Raw genomic sequence first — 23069 nt, 5'->3', positions numbered from 1 at the left:
AAAGAGGTTAGTTTTCATTGCATTCAACTATCATATATTTGTTATAAATTTTTTCATTACTAATTGTTATTAAAATACTATATCTTTTCTAAGAATGTGGACGTTGGCTTACAAACCCCACCTGCAAGAAAGAAGTAAAATGAAGTGCTTGTTGATCCGGTTATTGAAAAATATTCTTTTCGCGATGATGTTTCTGTCCCATTGGATGGTAATATTTCTATACTTTCATATTTAATTTTATTTATATAATAACAAGATTGTACATTATTGAAATTCACTTCATGAGTTCTCATGTTTCATTCACAGTTTATTAGAATCCAGTTGTGAATAATCCTGTCAATGATCAGTCAACGTTTGATGACAAACCCTTCTTTACCGAGTCTCAATTAGTTACTCTTGAACCAACATTTAGAGAATTGGAAACACCAAAAGCACATATCGCTACACCTATAATGTTTGACAAATATCCAGTAGGTGTGTATAACCAATCTGATACAAGCTCTCGAAGATGTCCATTGTACTTCAAGAGCAAGCATCCGTTTCAGAAGTATATTGGGTTTGAGACTCCTGATTCATTGATTCAACAATTCACTGATTGGTGTTACCCCAAGTCAAGAGGAAAAAGGTGTGGTTTCTGAATTTCAAGTTTTTTTTTATTGATATTTCAATAAGAAATATTTATTATCTTTAACAATGTATGTAGGAGTGCTGTAAACACTGCTTTACATAATAAGATAATTTCTGAATTTCTATTGGTTGACATAAAAATTGAAGATAAATAGTGGTTTCGCACCTTGATTCACACTGAACGATCATGGAATGATGAGGTATGTTTTCTGTATTTTATTTGGTATTGAATAATTTCTTCAGGTTTATTTTATGTATAGATAGCAGTAGAAAGCATAGTCTTTTCGGAAATTTAACTTTATGGGAACGTACATAGTTTGTTGAGTCTTGAAGATTACACTTCTGTGGCTATTTGATTCAGTTTATGAGGCTTAAAAGTTACACTTTTTTTATGTATGGAATAATTGGTTACATGCTTTAGCTATAATTTTTATCTGGTGGATTTGTTTGTTCTTGTTCTCTAGTCACATGGAATACAATTGTTCCTGAAAGCACTGTGATAAATTCATACATCTCAGATACTTTTTATAGTATTTTATCAAGCCCATTCTTGAAAATCAATATGAAAAAGCAATGAATTAATGATGGGTTTCATAGCCTTTAATCTTATACATATCGATTGAGGACCACAACAAAGAATGACTTCAATTGACAACATACCTTGAACATTATTGCACTTGCAATGATGGTAAAAATGGTGAACATTACATAATATATTGGAGAATATATTGCAGCATTGAATATATTCAGTGCCTATCCAAAGGATGCATAAATGTTAGAAATGCTTCATATCTGCATATTTGTATTTTATGTGTATGCTAGTGTATAGTTCTGGTTAGTATGCTTTGATTGTGAGTATTTTGTGCACAGTATACACTAATTATGCTATTGTATTATTCTCTTTGTCATGTGTTGTTATGCATATCTGTATTATATTTTTGTTTTTTTCTAATATAATTCTTATTTATTCAGCATGTTGACGTGATAATGTACTACTTGAGGAAAAAATTAAAGTATAGTGTCATGAAGTTAATTACATACACCACTACTGATGTCTTCTTTGTTAAATGAATACGTTCAATTCATCAACAATTGTTGAGTTTGAATGAAGAAATGAGTTGTATCACTCCTGAACATCATGTTAGCCAGTACATTAGGGGTTACAAATTACTTGCCAATGTTCCCTAAGATTCTGTTGATAATGTCATTATTCCTGTGAATGTTAGTGAGTCATTTCATTGGATATCAGTTGTTTTTCGAATTAGACATAGGTGTCTATATGTTTATGATTCGATGATGGGAGGTGTTGTCCACTCAAAGAATGTTTTAGATCATGTTCGATCCCTTTCTACCATGATACCTCTGTTCTTGGTTGCCACTAATTTTTACGAAAAACGTTCGGATGTTGACTGGCATTGAGAAGCTGCATACATTGATAAATCACTGAGTGAACCTTTGGAGTATGTTGTTTTGAAGGATAAACCACAGCAGGGACCTCAATCTAAGTACGTTACATTTAAATTGTGTTTTTATGTATTTATATTAATGTATGTGTTGCTTTATAAGTGATTTTTCTGATTTTATATTTTACAGTGACTATGGTATGTTTGTATGTGCCTTTGCTAAGTACGTTAGGCATGGCATCTTTGATATCTCCAGTACACTATTTGGTGTTGTGAACCATCGACTCAGATATGGTGCACTACTATGAGATTATGCTAGACGGAAGTAGAATGATGGAGCAGTCAGTGAAAGTGAGGCAACTGAAAATGTTACTAGCAAGCATGGTGGTTTCAAAAGATCTAGGGAACAGTTTGGAAGTTCAAGGACACGATAATACCAGTCACAAAATATTATAATAGTAGTTGTTCTTATTTAGTTCTTGTATCTTTTGATGGATGTTTTGATATTTGAAAATAATAGGATCTTTTCTAATTGTTACCAGAGTACCCAAATTTTTTTTTGTTACTCTATATTGATTTTTAATTCCTTTTGGTTGAACTTTATTAATTTGATGAAGTAAAGCAGCAGTGTTCTTAGTTGGGAAAGTTCTTGTGCTTGTTTTAGTTTTCTACCCAATTTGATACTTGTATTTGTTGCATTCAGCTGTATACATAGTGTGTCTTTATGAATATTTGAAAAAAAAAAAATTGAGCGCATCATCATGCTCTGAATGTTATCTTTTAATTAGTTTATAAAATGTTAGCAATTTTCCCATATATTCTTGTATTTTATACGTCGGTTCCAACATGGTTTACATACAATTCACAACAGACCTACCTGCTTATTTTTCCTTATCTATCACTATCTTACGTTCTAGACTAATTTTTTTTCATTGTTTCTCTAGCTTTCATGCACCACAATACAATTATAAGGAATCATTGTTTTGATGACATAGTATTCGAAGTCTTCACATAGTATTCGTTGTTTTGTAATTGAAAATACTATGTAAATAACACATTGTTTGTTATTGATTCAAATACCTGCATACCAATTTTCAACTACTGCACATTACTGTGCATTTCTGGTGTATGCTGTTATGTTTTGCAGCAATATCTATGTGTTCAGTTATATTAATTGAAAAAAAAATTAACCAACTCTCAAACATTTGTTTATTTTAAACCAATATATTCATAACCACAAAATTACTTAAAACAACACAAATCTTAACACTTGAAATTATTGATCATAAATGTTTAAAAAAAACACTTAACATCAACATAAAGTAAGAAGCACAGATTCCATCTTAAGCAGATGGTGCATGTTTGTGGCAAGTCCTTTTATTGTGCCCCTCACGATGACAGTCACTACATGTAACCTTTGAACGTTTACATTTGTCTTCATTTGGTGCTTTTCATCTTTCAAAACATGGTCTTCCAGGAGGTCGTTTAGAATCAGGTGGCAATACAACTTCATCCAACACTTCACGTGGTATTTCCCATGTACTTTCACAAGGAAGAGGTTCAACTGGTATGACATAAGCATCTCTGAAATTCTTGTTGCTATAGTAAGGTGAGCAATAGTTCCCTCCATGTTGGTTTCTATATGTAATAGCAGCCATAGCATGAGAGCAGGGTATTTTGTCCAATTGAAATTCTCCACAGCTGCACTTTCTTCTTCGCAAACAAACAATGAATCTTTTTGCTCCATTAGTAACAATATTTAGAAATTCATTTGTTACTTTTACCTGCATTCAGAAGCAACTTTACTACATAAATAAATTAACAAAAAATTTAAGTGATTTAAAAAGTAACGGATAAAGGACTTACTATCATTTTCTGAGATAACAAATGATTATTTATCAAAACATCATTATATTTGGCCGTCAACTCTTTTAATGTGTTTGTTGCCTCCTCATGTTGTTTTGCATTCCATGATTCAATCATTAACCTCATAAAATCTATTGTTGAAACCACGAGTAATCTTCTAGCTATTCTGTTGGTGTTGTTGATGGATTCCGCTATATTTGATGTCATCGTCCAAGTTCGTTTGATAGTAGAATGAACCTTTGCCCATTTGTGGTAGCCAATTTGGAATAAATACGCCGTAACTCTCTTATCAATTTGGTCCACCCTTTCTATTAACTCTTCAATTTATTGTAGAGTATATGCCTTTGCCATTGCAAAAAAAATTTCATGCAATTCTTCAAGATTCTTACGAAAGTTTACCTTTATGTTGCACCATAAATGCCAAATACAAGCATGATGTGATAGATTTGGATATACTGTGGATGTTGCCTTCCAAATACTCTCGTTTCTATCGGACATTATACACATACCTTCTCTTTTCCCAAATGAAATCTTAAATTTATCAAAAAACCAAGTCCAAGAGGCAATATTTTCTGAATTAACCACAACATAAGCAAGGGGTAGTATACGACCTACAATCATAACATATTTTATATAATATACTGGGTGATTACTTTTTTGCAAGACAAACAAAATACATACATATGACATACCAATATTATACAACACATTAAAATTCTGCTATAATTTACATTTTAAAATAAAAAATTTATAAAAATGCTTTATCTCTTGGGTCCAATGTGCTCGCAGTCAACATTGTTCCACCATAAAGCGATTTTAGAGCTGCTCCATCGACTTCAATAATTGGCCTGCAATATTTTCATCCACGAATTGAAGAGTCCAATGCAACAAAAGCATACAAGAATCTATTTTCTTTGATTTTCTCCTAGCTAACAACAGATCCACAATAATGCTTGTCCATTATATATAAATAACCAGGTATCTTTTGATATGACTCGGTAGGATCAGCGCACAACATTTTAATTGCTTTGATTTTTGGACGCCATGCCTGATGATAATCTAATGTAATTCCATGCTCCCTCATCATGTCAGAAACAATATCGTTGAGAGTGTATATTCTTTTGACGTCCACATAATTACCTAAGATCAGTTCGGCTACCACTTTTGTCATTCCTTGACGCCTCGGATAAACTTGATCCTTTATTGAGCATGTATGAATGTCACAATACTTTCTTATTTTAAAAATATTTGATTTGTTAATTCTGAAAAGAACGAAGAAACCAAGTACAGTCCTCCACCACACAAACCAAATAGTAGCTGCTAAAGCAAAAAAAAAATTATTATAAAAAAATTATATTTCGGCTTAACGTACAGCTTTACCATCTAATTTACACAAACGTTTTTACCTGCTTCCACTTGACCTTTCAGTTCGATAAGAGAACTGTTTCATAAATGCATGCAACTCCATAACATTAGCCAGTGTTTGTTTATCCTTGTAAGTCTGTTTTACAGCTATATTGATATTCGTTACATCACAAATTACATCCACACGTTCTTCTTCAAATTCTTCAAAATATGGACTTATCCCGATCAAACGAACACAATCTTTTGAAAATAGCTTTCTACTTTATTCATTTTTTTCATTAGAATACCGTTACCTAACACACACAATTGCTCCTTCAGTATGGTGAATTACACCATCCATTTTATCCAAAGTTGTAACGTACAATGGATATTTTAAGAAGAAATCAACAATCGTTTTCTTCTGTTCCAGATACACCTGCACATTTGTATCATTGTGTATGACCATACTTGGGCATCTATCACTTATTATGTATCGTATTTCAAGTGTATTTGCGGATGTGTCTATCATCAGTTGTGTTGTGATTGCTTCTACTAATCCTTTGTACTTTGTTGTTGCATCATACATTATCCCATCAATTTCAAGGTCCCTCAGTTTTTCTGTTTATACAATAACAACAGTTGAAAAACCTCCAAAAATAAATATTTAAATTCGTTTAGAAGGCGTAAAAAATTAACAAACCTGAAGAATCCCATCTCCCTCTACGACGGATCACGATTGAATGCAAATTAACAGAATTCATATTTTTTTTATCTAAAGAAATACTTGTTTTTCGCTTCTCTATCAAATTCTAATCAACATAGAATGCGTTTTTTTGCTTGATGGTAGAGAGAAATCGTGTAAAAAGTGGCAAGTAGTGTATAAAGATGGAGACTCTTAATGTAAGCATTAAAATAGGAAGATAAATAACGGCTTGAGGGATTTGGGGTGGATAAATACCAATAATTAAGGTTAACTACTTTTAAGGAAGGTAAATTGTATATTAATTGTATTAAATATTAATTTTCCTTTTTCAGTAATTTCTTTTCTGTATTTTCAACAAAAGAAAAGAAAAACCTTTTTATATATTTTTTTAAGATGAAAGTTGCTATAACTTGAAAACTTTAAACTTTTGCTATAAGTTGTAATAACTAATCTAATAAGTTTATAGAGTTAATTTTCCCTATTAAGAAAATATAAAACTAATAAGAGAGAAAATCTCCCCTAAGCCATACTCTTTTAACGACTACATTGTGGATGCTCTTATGTTATGGTATGAGAAGGGGGGTCTTCTATTTATAGATGCCCAAAATCTTTCCTCCAAGAAAGGGGTTTGCCAAATATGAAGAAGTTTTATATTTTCCTTTTAGAAAAATAAAAATAATTTTGGTAACTTTTATTTTTCTTCCAAGAAAAAGTAAAACTTAAATTTGGTAAGAAAATCAGGACAAAAAAAACCCAAACACAGTCTTCTATCAAGATGACCCTGGATTAGTGTTTTAGTGATTTCAATAGATTTTGAATGTACTTTTTAGTCAATTTACATAGTTAATTTATTTTTATGGAGTTTCAAATAAATTTAGAAAATTTATTTAAAAGTGAAGTATTTTAAATAATTAATTTAATTAATAATTAAATGAATCAAAATCGCAATTTATTTAATTATGTAGCCATACGAGAATGAATTTAAATGAGAAGGTTTACCATATATTAATAATAAAACATTACATAGTTAAGCTAAAGAAGAGCACAGCAGTTGCACTGTCATCCCCCCCCCCCCCCCCCCCCCCCCCCGAGGTATCTGCATCCTCAGGTTAGCACAGGATGTTTTCTTTGTCAATTGTTCATATTGTTGTATGTGCATAATTACAAGAATGATTCATTAGCAGTGCAATAGGTGGCAGTGGCGTGGTTATACAAATGGAGTTGGGTAAGCTTTTGTTCATTCTTACTTTTTCCTTTAATAATATTACCTTGATATTATAAAAAAACATAATTAAGAAATAATGATGAGATAATTATTATAGTTGGAGTAGTACCTCAAGTAACTAGTACGGTGGAAGTACAAAATCAGTATGCCTTCAGTACGAATATAAAAATTGAAGAATAATCCTAAGCTAATGATGATATAATGATTGAAAAATACAATATAATAAGTTAATGGCCAATTTTTGACCAGTGTGATTTGATGCTAATAATTGGATAATGATGTTCCATTGGGTGTGGAATAATGATTTTCTATGTAGTAATTAAAGTATTACAATTACTGGTTTTTCTTCTAATGTATAGGTTAGTCCGGAAGCTACTGTTTCGTATTTGATTTTAGGCCTAGAGTATTTAGAGCAAGAATTTATAAAATTAAAATTTACGTATATACACTAACTAAAATTACCTAATTACATTATATATCAATTTGCTAAAATATTTACACATATATCTCAAATTATTTATATAAATCCTTTTACTTTCAACTTTCTCTCTCTTAAACATTATACACCTCACAATTTCAATATCTCTTCCATAATTCACCCCCCATATGCTCCCACATAAATCCCTTTCCTTTTAACTTTCTCTCTTTTAATCATTACACATGTGAAACACTGATTTTGACAAAAAAAAGTAGTACAATATTTTTGAGGTATTCTTCTTCCTCCCCTGTACAATTATTTCTTGAAAATATTTGTTTTTCTGTGGTAAAGTTGAGATCTTTACTGGGATTTGGTGTTATTTTTTCATATGGGGTTTATTTTGTTATTAAAATAATTGTGTTTAATCGTTGAATTTGATGTAAATATTTGAGCTTTTGCTTCAAGATTGAATTTTTATGTGTTTTTTTTGTTCTTGATTTTGTTGAATATGGTTATTGTTTTTTTCACTTTTGTTGAATTAACCACATAGTTAGGTAAGTTACATTAATTTGATATTTTAGATCTAGGAAAGTATGTCAAATTCTTGAATCTTCTTTTGATGATTGGTGTGTTTTTGCAGATTTAATTGAACTCCACTTTTTTTATTATTTTATGTTATTTCAGTTCTGAAAATGTTTAGTTAGATTTCAATAAATGTTTTTTGGTGTGATTGACTTGCTTTCAAGATGATGATGTTTGAGGAAATGGGGTTTTGTGGCGATCTTGATTTCTTTTCTGCTCCGCTAAAGAAAGTGGTTGCCCTACAGAATTGGATTGAACCGGATTCTGTGGTGGATGATGATTACAGTGATGAGGAGATTGATGTTCATGATCAATTCTATTTGCTGAGTTTATATTCTATGGTAATTTGCTCTTTGATGTTTTGAAGAAGTGTTTGTTCTAAAGTTGGTTTATTTGTTGCTGTTCCTGCTAAATATATGAATGTATAATGTTTTATTATACATGTCTGTCAGTGTATAATGTTCTTTGAGGTTTTGAAGAAGTGTTTGTTCTAAATTTTTAATATTACATCTGCTTTCTTTTTGTATAATATGTTAGCATACATTAAAGCCAATATATAATATGAAACTGTGCTATTCCAGTTAACTTACGAATGTATAAAATGTTGTTATACATTCAAATCATTGTATAATGAAAATTGTGTCAATCCAGTAAACATTCGAATGTATAATATTTGATTATACATTCGTCTATGTGTAGAATGAAAACAGCCGCAATGACAGAAATACTATTTTTTTCTGATTTTATTATTTTTAACATATTTGTTTAATCCACTGACTCAGTTTAAAAAAATTTATGCAGCTATGTACTGATTTGTCGTAACAAAGACTGCAAGTGGGTGTTGGGGGCGTCTTCTATGAATGAATTGGAAATTAATGCTTATATGAGAAATGGGTGTTAAAGGCGTCTTATCCTTATTCTTACTCCTTATACATATATTGTGGGTGTGTATATACTATGTAGTTTGACAACTATTATAGTAAATAGTTGTTGAAACGTAATGTGTATTACACAATTATATACAAAAACTTTCATATATATATATATATATATATATATATATATATATATATAATGTATGATATACTATTACACTTTATTAACATGCATGATGTTTTACTGACAACAATGACTTTTAACTGACTATATGTATTATTTTTTGTTTAAACAACATAAGAAATAACAGACTTATGTAACATAATTCGTGATAATTTAAGTTGCTTTTTCCATTTTGTTTTATGTGTATGGTTATAGATTATACTTTCGTGTAAATGTATGATACGTTCACAATGTATTTACTATAAAAAATACATTAAAAGTATGTTAATAATGTATGATATAGTGTTATAGTTTATAAATATGTATAACGTTAAATATTTCTTTATTTTCTATTAAGTCATGAGCGCTTAACAACATGTATGATGTTATGTAATACATATGTTTTAACGTATGAGACACTTGTTCAATGTATTATTAACTTATAACATAATTTACCTACTGTTAAAAATTCAATATGTTGATATACAGTAACACATTATTTTGTAATTTAGTTTATACTTAATAAATAATAAAATGTAAGGCAAACTCAATAACTACCAAACTATATTAGTAACATTATAATATAATGTAAGTAATTGCACAATATTTCTTCAGACGTTATATATGTATAATAAGAATAAGGAAATCCATAAAATGTGAATTAACATCCAAAACGTAATATTGTAACCGTTTAACATCAACTACAAAATCAAGAATTAGTTGTTTCAACGCCGACTATTATAAAAAAATGTTAATCTAAAGTAACAAGTGCACTTTTATCAATTGTTTGGAAATAACTATTCCACGGCCGATGAGGATCCTCATTATCATTCGCGTACCCACTTGCAGTCTTTGTTACGACAAATTAGTACATAGCTGCATAATTTTTATTAAATTGAGTCAATGAATTAAACAAACATGTAAAAAATAATAAAACCAGAACAAAATGCAATTTCTGTCATTGCGACAGTTTTCATTATAGACATAGATGAATGTACAATCAAATATTATACATTCAAATGTTTACTGGATTGACACAATTTTCATTATACAATGATTTTAATGTATAACAACATATTATACATTCGTAAGTTAACTGGAATGATACAATTTCATTCCAAAATCCACAAATTATTCTATCTTCTTCCAATATTCAGAGTAGAATCTATTGAAATATATCCAATTACATGAGCCTACAAATAGGTAAACAAGTAAATCTAACTAAACATTTCCAGAACTGAAATAACACAAAATAATAAACAAGTGGAGTTCAATCAAATTTGCAAGAACACACCAATCATCAAAAGAAGCATAAATGTGCACAAATGAGAAAGAGTCTAAGATTTTCTTAGGCATCCCATTTTCTTTGAAGCTCAACAAAAATACTGTACAAGCTATTTCCCACAAAAATTCAAGAATTTGACATAATTTTCTAGATCTAAAATATCAAAAAATACAAAGCGAAAAATTAACCAAACCACAAAATTGTTTCTTCAACTCAACGTAAACCCTCACTCCATTGTTGTTTCTTATGACAATTGGAGAAGAATTTCCTCCAACCACATATGTAACTTCTATTTTTTTTCGTACTTCGTCGATATCCAATTTCATGGCGATCGTAGAAACCAATTTCAAGTAAGTAATACCTTCCGAAATAATTATTGCGTCACTTTTGTATGACTCATAACTTATTTTTAACTCCCAAATTCCAGCATGTCGCAGCAATATGGGAATATTCATATTGATTTAAGTAGTACTAAAAAACGTATGTAGAAGAAATTTATTGTTTTTTCCTTTCCAAATCTTGAATCCAAGATTACAAAAAAAAAAGTTGAACTTTCAGAAAAGTTTTGAAATTCAATATCAAGAAACTACTTTTATCCAGAAAAGAGTTAAAGTTGCCCAATTATTGCCTTCAATTAAGGAACTTTAAAATAAGTAATGATTTCAATTACATTAAATTTACGATTAGCTGTTACATCATACATTCGACCAAGGTATAATATGTGACCGAATATATAAGTATGTTTGCAAATAAAGGGAGAGAGAAAACAAGAAGGAATTTTATGTAATTATTTTCATTGTCTAGGGGATTTATGTTGTTTACACTTTATAAAATGGGTGTCATTAAATTCTTATTCTTATGGAGATTGTGTTTTTGAACAGATTTTGATCATTCAAAATTTTTACGGAAGGGCAACGCCCTTACAAATTAGCTTGCATTTAGATTCTTCGGTTGAAGTAGGTTACAGTTTAATTAGAGTTTAGACTCAATTTAGTTGTTTGTATGCTCCTAAATTGAATGCTTGTTGATTGATCTTCGGACACACTTGAATCTGATGATATTTGAATTGTTGACACTTATATGAATAATTATTTAAAATCAAACTTGATAGAATTACCTTATGATTTTAAGTGTGTCACACCGCTTTTTTAACCCAAGCGATTAATTTTAAGTTCGAAAAGGTTTTATTATTAAGTGACAAAAATGAAAATTATTTCGAAAAGAATTCATTGTATAATTAACTCAGAGTCGCCACTTGGCATAATCGGATGTGTCAAATCACCTTTGGAAATCCTTTTTTCAAAACTGTTTTGACTCTAAAACTGATCCGTGAACAGAGATTTCGTTTAAGAAATTCTGTTGACCGAAGGAAAGGTGTTAGGTATCCCTCGATCCCGTGGTTCGAGCACGGTCCCTTGGTGGAGTATATTAACTAATTTGACACTAAGAATGTATAAACCACATCAACACATAAAACGAGCAATAGACAAATAAAACAATAATCCAAAACCAAAAATATAATGTTCAGTCCAGTTATACAGTCCAAAATAGAAAAATGTGAAAAATATAAATCCTATTCTATACTAGTCCTAGACTAAGCTCCACCCGACACCTCTGGCCTTCGTGACGAACGTCCTCCGAGTACAAAATACTTTGGGGCCTTCTCTGATAAATAAACACAAATACCTCGGGGCATTCCTCGGCCAAATGAATACATTTTCTCAATTTTGTGCATTAAAATAGAAAGAACCATTCAACAAGACATTCACACATTCAATGACACAGGATTCTACGAGCTACCTACCCCGAAACCTAAAATTTGCCTATCAATTTCCGCCTAAAATATGATATTATTAATTTCAACAATGGATCAAAATTAACTTGAATTCAACAACATTAATATCCATTTCAAATCAACAGTCGATTATATTTACTTCATTCACTTTCAATTCCCATCCCAAATCATTCTCAACCATTGATCCAGTATAACAATTCAACGATAACATTTCAGTCACCCACAATCAATACAATTCGACATTCATTATTCCCATCACGCATAAGATAAGAGAAAGTCGAGACGATAACAATCAACCACACACAATAATAAAAATTGACTAAGAATAAGATAAAGAGATTGACCTTAAATTGGGGCTTTTATTCGACTAATTTGAACTGATTTCAACGACGGCAGAAGCCTCGCGGACCAATGAACCATAGACGAACCTCGAACTGGAACCCCAAAATCCCGCAGACAAACCCAGTGAAGTTTCCGGCCAGTTTTTGCTCAAAAATTAACCCAAAACAGAGGAAAATCAAGCTGCCGCGGTACTAATGAATTTTCAGCAAAAGTCTCACCGGCGTTAATGTGTGGTCACTGATTATCGAATTTTCAGGGGGGATGGAGCCATTTCTTTTATGGGATTTGAGCAGTTGGTCGCTGGTTTTGACCAGATTTTCAAAGGAAGCAGACGGATTCCATGATGGGCGGCGATTCCGGTGAAACTTCGCCGGAGCTGCTTCTCTCAACCTTCTCTGTTTTTGCTCATTTTTTCCTCTGTTCAATCTTCTCTCGTTGTTTTCTTCTCCAATTTCGATCAATTTTTCTCTCAATCTCCCTTCACTCTCTCAAATCTCTGGTGGTGTGTGAGTGTGTGTAGTGAAAATCGAAAAAACAGTGGAGGATTGGTGTGCGTGAGGATGAGTATCTGTGAGTAGAAAAAAATGAAAGAGGAATGGAAAACCCTCCCTCTTTTTGTGCGTATTTTCTATCTACATATGTATGAATGGAATTGTATATATTTGTTAGTGTTGTTTGTGTAGGTGTATGGGTGGAGTGTGTACCTGAGCTGTGAGGGCGTATTTTTGGTGAGCTTTTCTGTGAGTGTCGTGTATATATTTTTATTTTTATTATCTTAAAAGTATGAAGGGCCTTATAAATTACGTTTGAATTTTTTTCCCTTTATTAAAATTTTTTACTTTAAACAAAATGTCTTTTCGCATATTCTATTTAAATTATAAATCTAATAAAGCAATATAAATTTTAACTACAAATCCAATAAAACAATATAAATTAGGACCGACACTGCTAATGCACAATCACAACCCTATTCTAATCCTATTCTAACAAAAAAATCACAAATTTTGTCTACAAATCCAATAAAACAATACAAATTTGGAATGACATTGCTTATGCACAGCCACATCCCTATTCTAATCCTGTTCAAGACAAAATCGTCTTTTCACTATTTTTTCCTAATATTTATGATTATATGTATTTTCCTAAGAATTTTTGTTAAAATATATATTTGGGCATAAATTTTTTAGGGTGAAATTTTTCTCCCAAGGAAAAAGGGCGGCTGACCTAATTTGCGTGCTTTTACTTTGTTTCCCATAGAAATACAAATACGTATACCAAGAGAAGTAGACAAGCAACCAGTGAAACCTATGAGGTTAGCATATTAATTATTTCAAAAAAAAAAAAATTAAATTTTTTTTTTCTAATATCAATCTTTATATATTTACACACAAACACAAATATAGTATAGAAGCTGTGAAACCTATTGAGGTTAGTATATATGTTAATTGGCGTTCTTTTTTTCCCAATTAGTTTACTAATCTTTTTATAATATTGTTGCAGTTCGATGTTCCTGAGGTTAGTATGTTAATTGATTTTTTTCAATTAGTTAACTAATTCTTTTTTTTTAATATTATTGTAGTACTTCTTCAATTTTTAATGTAGCCAAAAGAAAAGTGAAGCTACAAGTAAGTCAAGTCAATATTTTATTTTGTATTTTTTGACCTATGGTAGAATTCACACACATTTATGTAATTTACGAATTTATGGTAGGTGATTCAAATAAAGTTTGTGTTCTTTTTAATATTGTTGCAGTTATTTTTGAGGTTAGCATATTAATCGCATTTTGTTATAGTTCTTATTCAATTTTTATTGTAGCCAAAAGAAAAGTGGAGCTACAAGTAAGTCAAGTCAATATTATTTTTTTCTTTTTGAATCTATGGTACTGATGCAGACATTAATATAATTTATTGATCTATGATAAGTAATTCAAACATTACGTTTGTCAAAAATGACGTTAGAGCCAACATCAAATCATAAATTCACAACTTCAATAACGTTTAGAGAATGATAAATATAGCATTATTTTGATGTGTAATAGTATGAATATAATAATATGAATATGTCATTGTTGAAGATGTAGTAGCTAGATAATGAATTGTAGCTGCCTTGAAACCTTTCATAGCTTTTTTATTTATTTTTTATGAATCCTTTCTAAGAAAATTTATTGTTCTCTATGGTATTTTTATAGCTTTTTTTATTTTGAAGAGAACTAATTTTTATTTTTTGAAAAAAGAAGACCGAGTAAAACCTTTTTACCTGCAATAAAGAAAAGAATTATGTGAGTATATATTTATCTCACTTTATTAGTATTCATTATGCAATAGTTTCACCAGTTTCTTTTAATTTTCAATCTTTATCAAAATTTTATAATACGTATTTTTTAAAAAGTTTGTTATTTGTGCATCCAAGGGTATGGCCTAGTGGGTCAATGAAGTTGGGTTGAGTACCATGAGATCTTAGGTTTAATTTCCAACAGAAACAAACACTAGGTGATTTCTTCCCATCTGTTTTAGCCTTGGTGGATAGAGTTACCAGACACTTGTTGTTGGTGGGAAGGTGACAGGTATCCTGTGAAATTAGTCGAGGTGCGTGCAAGTTGTTCCGAACACCATGTAAGTTTTTCAATATATGGTTACTTGTGAGGCATCTACATCTACATCTATCTTCTACAATCTACATATTGCTATCTACTTCTACATTTACAATCTAAGCTATCTACTTATGCATCTACATCTACAATTTTTTAAAAAGTGATTTAAACTTTGGCTCTTATTAAAAGACTTCGTAATAGTAGATAAAATATTCTTTGCACTTTTTTTCTAATACATAAAAATATTTTTTAATTATTTTTTAATATTTAAAAATAATCTTTTAATTATTTCCAAACTATTTGGACTTTGATTTTAGTCCATAATAAACACGTAAGTCTTTAATTTATATCCTTACTATTAGGACTTTGATTTTAATTCATATAAAACACGTCCTTGAACTTTCTTTTCCTTTTTTCTTTTTTTGTGTTTTTTGTTCTGAATAATTTATTTAAGGTGTCTTAAAATTAAATATATGATAATAAATATTAAGAGAACTGATAATTATGAAATTCTAAAGTCTATGGTAAAAAGAAAAGATATATTAGTAAGAAGTGTTACGAGAACCTAATAATTAAGGAATCCATGATAAAATGAACATTTAATTTGATAGTTATATTGTGTTTCTAATATAACTCCAATATGTTTCAGTTTAATATGGTAACAAACGATTCCTTAAATTAAGGAACATTTAATTTGATAGATTTCTTAACTTTTTAAAACTCTATTGTTACCACAAACATTAAATTTCAGCTTCAAATTCAAATTCAAAAATGGTTTCCATAATCAACTTTTCAATTCAAATTCAAAATACTCATTCAAATTGAAAAACGTTTTTCTTCAATTTTTTTTGTTATGTTGATCGAATAACGTCTTGAAGAAAATAGTAAAAATACAAAGGTGCAAATACAGGTATATATCAACAACTTAATTTTTATTTGTGGTTTAAGTAAAATATAATGCGAAATTTACTGAAGAAATACCTGTATTTTTGAAGCAGACATAGGTTTGAAAATTTTTTAAATCGTATATTAATTTTAGTTGTAGTTGGTGTTATAATACTTATTTCATATTTAGAAATATTTTTATTGTTTTGTAATTTTTGGAGATTGACAATGGGAAGTATAGTTGTTCTTATTAAACACTCTGGTAGATGGACATATGAACAACAATATGAAGATTACACCAGTGATGCGATATTGTTGAGCATAAACGCTACGTATGACCAACTTTATAAAGTACTGGCTACTCACATTTATGTTGATTTGACGTACAAATATATTCAAATAGAGTATCAATTAACAAATAGTGCAGGGCAAATACGTATACGTAATGACATGAGTTTGAAGGTCTATATTATGCAGAAAAAATAATTGAAGGATATTAGTATTTTGCCTTTGTATGTAAGTGTTTTTGACAAGGAAAATTTCAGCACATTGGTATGTTCATCGTTGTGTACTGGAGAACCTATGAAGATGTATGTCACTGATAGTAACTTGATAAATACAAGTACTGAAAGAGCATTAATTGTTCCTGTTTCAAATTAATGTTTGGATGCTTTTGAAATGGATACAACTAGAGTTATTATCTCAGACCCACATCACAAACATATTGAGGTTGATCAAGTTTATATCTCAAAAAGTGTATTAAAATTGGTAATGAAAGATTATACAATTCGAGAGAAGTTTCAATCACTATCTGCAAGATCTAGTAAAACCTGATAAGTTTATTTTGTATTTTAATTTTTTTTTCAATATGTGTTAATTGTATTTTAGCATATGTATTTGTTTTTGTTTGCAGTTATACATTGTTGTACAGATCTAGAAATTGTGAATTTTTATTCCGTGCATCTGCTATCGGTGAATCTACAATGTTTTATGTAAGAGAATTTTTACCTGAACATACCTGTCCGATCAAAGACAAGATTTATCCTAAATTGGATGCTACTAGTAAGTTGATTGGTGGTATAGTCAAACCAAAGTTTAAATGTCACAAGAGGAAATACAGTCTATCTGATATCAAAAGTGACATAAAGGAAGACATGGGTATGGATTTAACATATATTATGTGTTGGCGAGCTAAGGAACAAGCACCTGAAAATTTAAGAGGGAAACCATCAGCATCGTACGGAAAACTACCTGCATACATACATGTGTTGAACACCAGTTATCCAGGTTCACATATAAAAATGAAAAAGAATGCAAACAATGAGTTTTTATATATGTTTGTAGCACTAACTGCATTCATCCAAAGGTTTGATCATTGTAGACCTATCATAGTAGTTGATGCAAGTCATCTCAAGGGACTTTATACTGACACTTTCGTAGCTGTATGTACCATGGATGGAGCTGGTAAGATATATTAGATAAATATTTGACTTCAAATATATTTTCAGCTGTATGTATTTATAATATACATATATGTATTATGTTTATGTGATCAGTGTCAGTTGTATTTGAAAATATACATGTGCAGTAGTTTTGTTTGTGCACTGAAACTTAAGTATTTTACTTCACAAATGTTTCCAGGTGTATGTATTAATAATATATATGTGCATAATTTGCATATGCAGTAGTTCTATTTATGCACTGGAAGTTAAGTATTTCACTTCACATATGTTTCCAGTTGTATGTATGTATTTATAATATACATATACATTATTATATTTTAAAAAAATCATTTATGCTTTATTTTTTTTTCAACATGCAGGACATATATTCCTTTGTCTTATGGTGTACTTGATTCTAAAAATGATGCATCTTGGAGGTGGTTTTTTGAGAATCTGAAGAAAGCTACGGTGAAAGAAAAGATATGTGTGTCGTTTCTGATCGTAATGCAAGCATCATAAAAGCTGTCAGTGATGTGTATAATGAGGTACCACTTATGCATGTATGTGGCATCTATGAAAAAATGTAAATTTTTTTTTCGTAAATTACATGATGCATTATCAGATGTCTTCTATACCATGGCAAAATCATATTTGAAGACTGAATTTCATATGTTAATGGAGAAAGTGGAGGCAGTTGATGCTAGAATGAAGAATTACTTGGAATTGGTTGGTTACAATAAGTGGACTAGATCGTATGCATCCGTTCATAGAGGATGAACTTTGACTTCAAACATTGCCGAGTCCATTAATGTTGCGCTGGTATCAGCTAGAGAACTATCAATATATGATTTTCTGGAGGAAGTTAGATTGATGTTTGGAAGATGGAACTGTGAAAATAGACAACAGGCGTTGTATACTTTTACGAATCTTATTGGTAAATTTTAAGAAATTCTTCAACAGAACGAAGCAGAGTGTACACGTATGAAGGTATGATTAAATTTTTTGTAATCATTTTATATATATAATAGTATTTTCATTTTTTGTATGGACTATATTTCTTTTTCAAATAATAAATTAAGGAAAATATATTCTGTAATAAAAATACATATGCATGAAAGAAATACATATTTGGCAGACTTGCAATATGCATACGTTGAGATGAATTTTGTTTTACTAATTAGTTTTTTTTTAATAATTTTAGGTTATACCTGCATCAGAGTTCATCTATACAGTCCACGACAAGGAAAAATATTTTATTGTTTGTCTTAAGGAAAAAATAAGTTCTTGCAATGTATTTCAATTGGATGAGATACCGTGTGTTCATGCTTGTGCAGTTCTTGATAGCAAGAATTTCAAGAAGGGACCATATTGCTCTGATCTATACAAGCCAAAAACTGTCTTAAGAACATATGATCTTTCAATTTATCCTCTACCACACAAAGATGACTGTGTGATTCCGAAGGAAATTATGGATGAGGTAGTTCTGCCCTCCAAAATACAAGTGAAAGACCTCCAAAGAAGGACCGTGGAAAATCCAGACGAGATATGTATGGAAAGAAGAGAAAAAATTATTGTAGTTCATGTGGATTAAAAGGTCACAATAGGCGTTCATGTAGGAAATACAACAAATGATAACTTGATTGACGTATTAAGTGGATAAACAATTGATGATTTTTTTCATTAATGAAAAATATATGTGATTTTCAATTTTGATAAACATTTTTTATGTTATTGTAGTTGTCATTGTTAAATTGGTGATATTATATGTAAGATACTTTAAGCTAAACATAAATCTGAAAAATACATATTATACTCTTTTAAGTACATATGAACATATATAAAACTAATAATAAGTTAACTTACTTATTATTCATAAATATATATGTAAAGGATTGATGATATGAATTACTCATAAATAAATACGAAAAATTAAATATATATGTAGAACATTAAAGTTACACATTAACAAGAAATAAAAAAATATGTAGAACATTAAACAGAAATGATTATGTAGAACATAAATATATATGTAGAACATTAAACTGTAACATAACAACCAAGAACCAATAGTATATCATCTAAGAACATTAAAAGTTACTGATGAAAAATAAGAAATATTCAACAACTTGTTTGTCTGGTTAATGTTAAATAATGTAAACTACAGCAAAATAAAAAGAAACATCAAGTTTCATGCACTTCAGTGTCTTCTGTTAAACCAATTTCACGAGGAGGTTTCATTGGTGCTTCATCATCACTTTGTGCATTCTCTTCTTTTTCCTTCATATCATAATTCCACAAAATTGAAGCATATCTCGTACGAATCAGATCTGGATCAAAATCAACGGGTGAAACAAGATCTCCAAAGATGAGACACTCGGCATATGTCACCCTATATAAACTACAATCCCTGCAAATACATATATGAAGAAATAAGAATCTGTTATATAAAAATAATATATGTGTATATATACAATTGATATGTATATGAATACTTACAAGCTACCACTTGGTTGTTGAGGCAAATCCCCCACAACATAAACATCAAATAAATCCATCTTATCGTAGGATTTGTAATTTGGATGATTAGCAGTATCAATACCCTTCTTCTCATAAAATTTACATGCAACGAGACATATAGGTATAACCTCAGCTAACTTTTCAACTTCAGCAAGTACCCCAGCATCATGACCAGCAGACGACAAAAAATCATATACATAAATGCATCTATCATTAAAAGATATAACCGCTAGAACCCAATGATGTTTGGCCTTAACGTTGATAGGAATGAAAATATGATCAACCATATGCTAAGGCACTGTAGCATGCATGCGGAATCCATTTATGTACTCATTCAGATGGTATTCCTTTCCACCAGCATTAAGAGATGCATCATCAATTCTATACACAGCTAGCACACTGTTTATAATATTCATGAAATTGCAGTCTACAGTGCTGTACTTGTATGAAGTATTCGGATCATATTTAGATTTCTTTCGCAGATAGTAGAAGCATACATCAATATGCTGCATTATGACCAAAAAATATATTTAAAAGTAAATAATGAAATTAAAAATCCTAGCAGGTAACACTACTTATGTATATATAATATTATATAGAATTAAAGCATATATATACAAATATAAATTTTCAACTTCATCATAACAAACAATTACATATGTATTTGCGAATATACATATGTAACAATTAAAAAAATTTAATTCCAAATATAAAACTTTTTCACTTATTAGCAGAATACTTACCTCATCAGATCATGATTGTCCTGGAGTACCCACAATGTAGAATCAATTCTTGTTTTCCACAGCTAAAACTCCAAAATTGATTACTGATATTTTGGACTTGCCCTTCTTATAGTGTTCTTGCTTGTTGCTTATGTTCAGTTATTAAACATAATGATTCATTATTAACAAAAACTTATATGTATGTATTATTAAAATTAGGTGCTAACCTATATACCTTGTTGCATGAAATTTAAAAAGATCCACAGACAGCCACTTCAGAAACTTGTTGGTAACCTTAGTGTCTTCTATTTCATTAATCGGATAAGATACGAATTGGTGTTTCTGATTGAATATTTTGCACTCTTCTTCTGTGCAATGATATTACATAATAACGAAACAGATGTATTTATATAATACATCTGTAAATTACAGTATAAAAATGTATACATAATTGTAGCATATCTATATTATGAGTACATCAGTTATACATATTGAGGTTATCGAACAACAAAATATAAACATGATTCCAAGCTAACATAAAAATTATGTATTTTAATTGCTCCGAATTATTCCAATTAACATACTTGTCATAATCAAAATCTAAAGAATAACAAAAACAACATAACATTAAATACAAATCATAGTAGTAATCAAAACAAATACATATCTAAAGTTTATCATGTCAAAAAAGTGTCACTAATGTAGTGGTGCATATTTACAGGTTACATGTCATATTTCTTAGCTATTAAAAAATAACAAGAAATTACTATTTTTAAAATATATAAAGTAAAGAAATTTGTTAACAATATTTAATATGTTAGTGCACTTACCAGCCGCTGAATCAAAATTCATTGTGAATGGTGACTCTTTGAATCTAGATGGTCACTTAATCCTTGATACATGCATGGACGTTTCTTGTACTTTGTTTGCCAATGGATGTACAATTATACTTGTTTCTTGATTCAAATATGCATTAAGACTCGGTAAAAGCTCATCAGGAATAGTGACTTGCGAGTCTGAAAAGTTTTGTTCAGCTTTTCTTTCTTCAGTTAATGCTACATGAATGTGGATCGGAGACTGATTTTGCTGATTCAACTTTGAGTTATCCATATTAAATTCTACTGGATTTAAAATCTTTTCAGCATCACATTGTTTATCCTATATATAATATATAAATATGTTATAATGTTGCAACATTAGCAAAATAAATAAAAGCAGAGAATGCTACCTTTGAATCATTTTTTGGTGATTTATTTTCATTCATTTCTGCTTGATAATCTTCTGATGCGTCTACAATCTTTTCAGCATCACATTCATTGTTCTATATAAAATGTATAAAAATATTATAATGTTGTAAAGTATCAAAATAACCAAATGCAGACAATGCTACATTAAACTGATCTTTTATTGATTTATTTTCATCCATTTGTGAAGGATAATTTGTGTTTTGTATACTAAATATAAAATTCTTGTTAAAGTAAATTTAAAGCAAAAGAAATAAACGCAGAGAATACACATTCAGTACACCTTGGACTCATCTTCTACTGATGTATTCACAGTCGTTTCTGCAGCACCTCCTGTGTTCTATATAAATATAAAAATATTTTATTAAGCTGAAACCTTATGAAAATAAATGAAGACGTAGAATGCAAATACCGTAGACTCATCTTCAACTCTCAAATTGGATTTTATGAAATCAAGATTAATGCTTTGAGCACCTCATCTGGAAATAAGAATTGAGAATATGATATATGTGCTTCGCCGATATTATCATCAACCAATTTTGTGTTCTACAAGTCATGTTAATACAAATTAAATAACAACACCGGATGTTTATAACTAAAAAACATCATAGATATATTCAGCATACCAGCGATTCACTTATATCTCTTGCTTCATGCTGATCAATATCAGTTTTATCCTTTCATAAACGATAAAGTCAAGTGTATTAAATATTATTATTCTACTATATAAATAGCATGAAAGAAATAAAATAAACTATTTACCAGAACAACATCTTTATCCTCATTATACACCTCCATCAAACTAGCGCTTTGATTCCCGTTGATCTCTTCAGTAACCTGTAGCACATGTATAATTCGTATATGTAAACATAAATTCACATTGTATAAATAAAATACATATGAATGTAAACAATTAACTTACCAATGTGCCTTTAGAATTCTTATAAAGATCATGCATAAAATTTGGAGTGAATTCATGGTGTGACGTAGTCTTGTCAGCTTCACCCATGGGTGGATTGTCAACTTGATTGTCCTTATCTT

The 23069-nt window shown here is 29.9% G+C and overlaps 1 protein-coding gene and 1 long non-coding RNA gene across 2 annotated transcripts; one reads left to right on the top strand and one right to left on the bottom strand.

The window, feature by feature from the left end:
• Positions 1–3481: 3481 nt before the first annotated feature.
• LOC124889592 lies at positions 3482–4103 on the bottom strand. The gene is made up of 2 exons (XM_047401553.1): positions 3897–4103; positions 3482–3814 (listed from the first exon to the last, which is right to left on the bottom strand). The coding sequence occupies exons 1-2, from the start codon at positions 4101–4103 to the stop codon at positions 3482–3484; spliced, it is 540 nt and encodes a 179-aa protein (XP_047257509.1).
• A 3638-nt stretch (positions 4104–7741) lies between these two features.
• On the top strand, positions 7742–9106 carry LOC107852661. The gene is made up of 3 exons (XR_001669509.2): positions 7742–7876; positions 8414–8509; positions 8970–9106. It is a non-coding gene; the product is annotated as an uncharacterized LOC107852661 (long non-coding RNA).
• The last annotated feature ends 13963 nt before the right edge of the window (positions 9107–23069 follow it).

The sequence above is a fragment of the Capsicum annuum genome, chromosome 12, assembly GCF_002878395.1.
Source record: "Capsicum annuum cultivar UCD-10X-F1 chromosome 12, UCD10Xv1.1, whole genome shotgun sequence".
Lineage (NCBI taxonomy): Eukaryota > Viridiplantae > Streptophyta > Magnoliopsida > Solanales > Solanaceae > Capsicum > Capsicum annuum.
The sequence above is the reverse complement of the archived record's forward strand: the minus strand, read 5'-3'. Positions and strand labels throughout refer to the sequence as shown.

What these genes read in the sequence shown, in the direction of transcription:
- LOC124889592 (XM_047401553.1), bottom strand. Translation starts at nt 4,103, where the DNA reads ATGACATCAAATATAGCGGAATCCATCAACAACACCAACAGAATAGCT. An exon ending in TGTTATCTCAGAAAATGATA is followed by an intron (nt 3,815 to 3,896) that starts GTAAGTCCTTTA and finishes TTCTGAATGCAG; the next exon opens with GTAAAAGTAACAAATGAATT.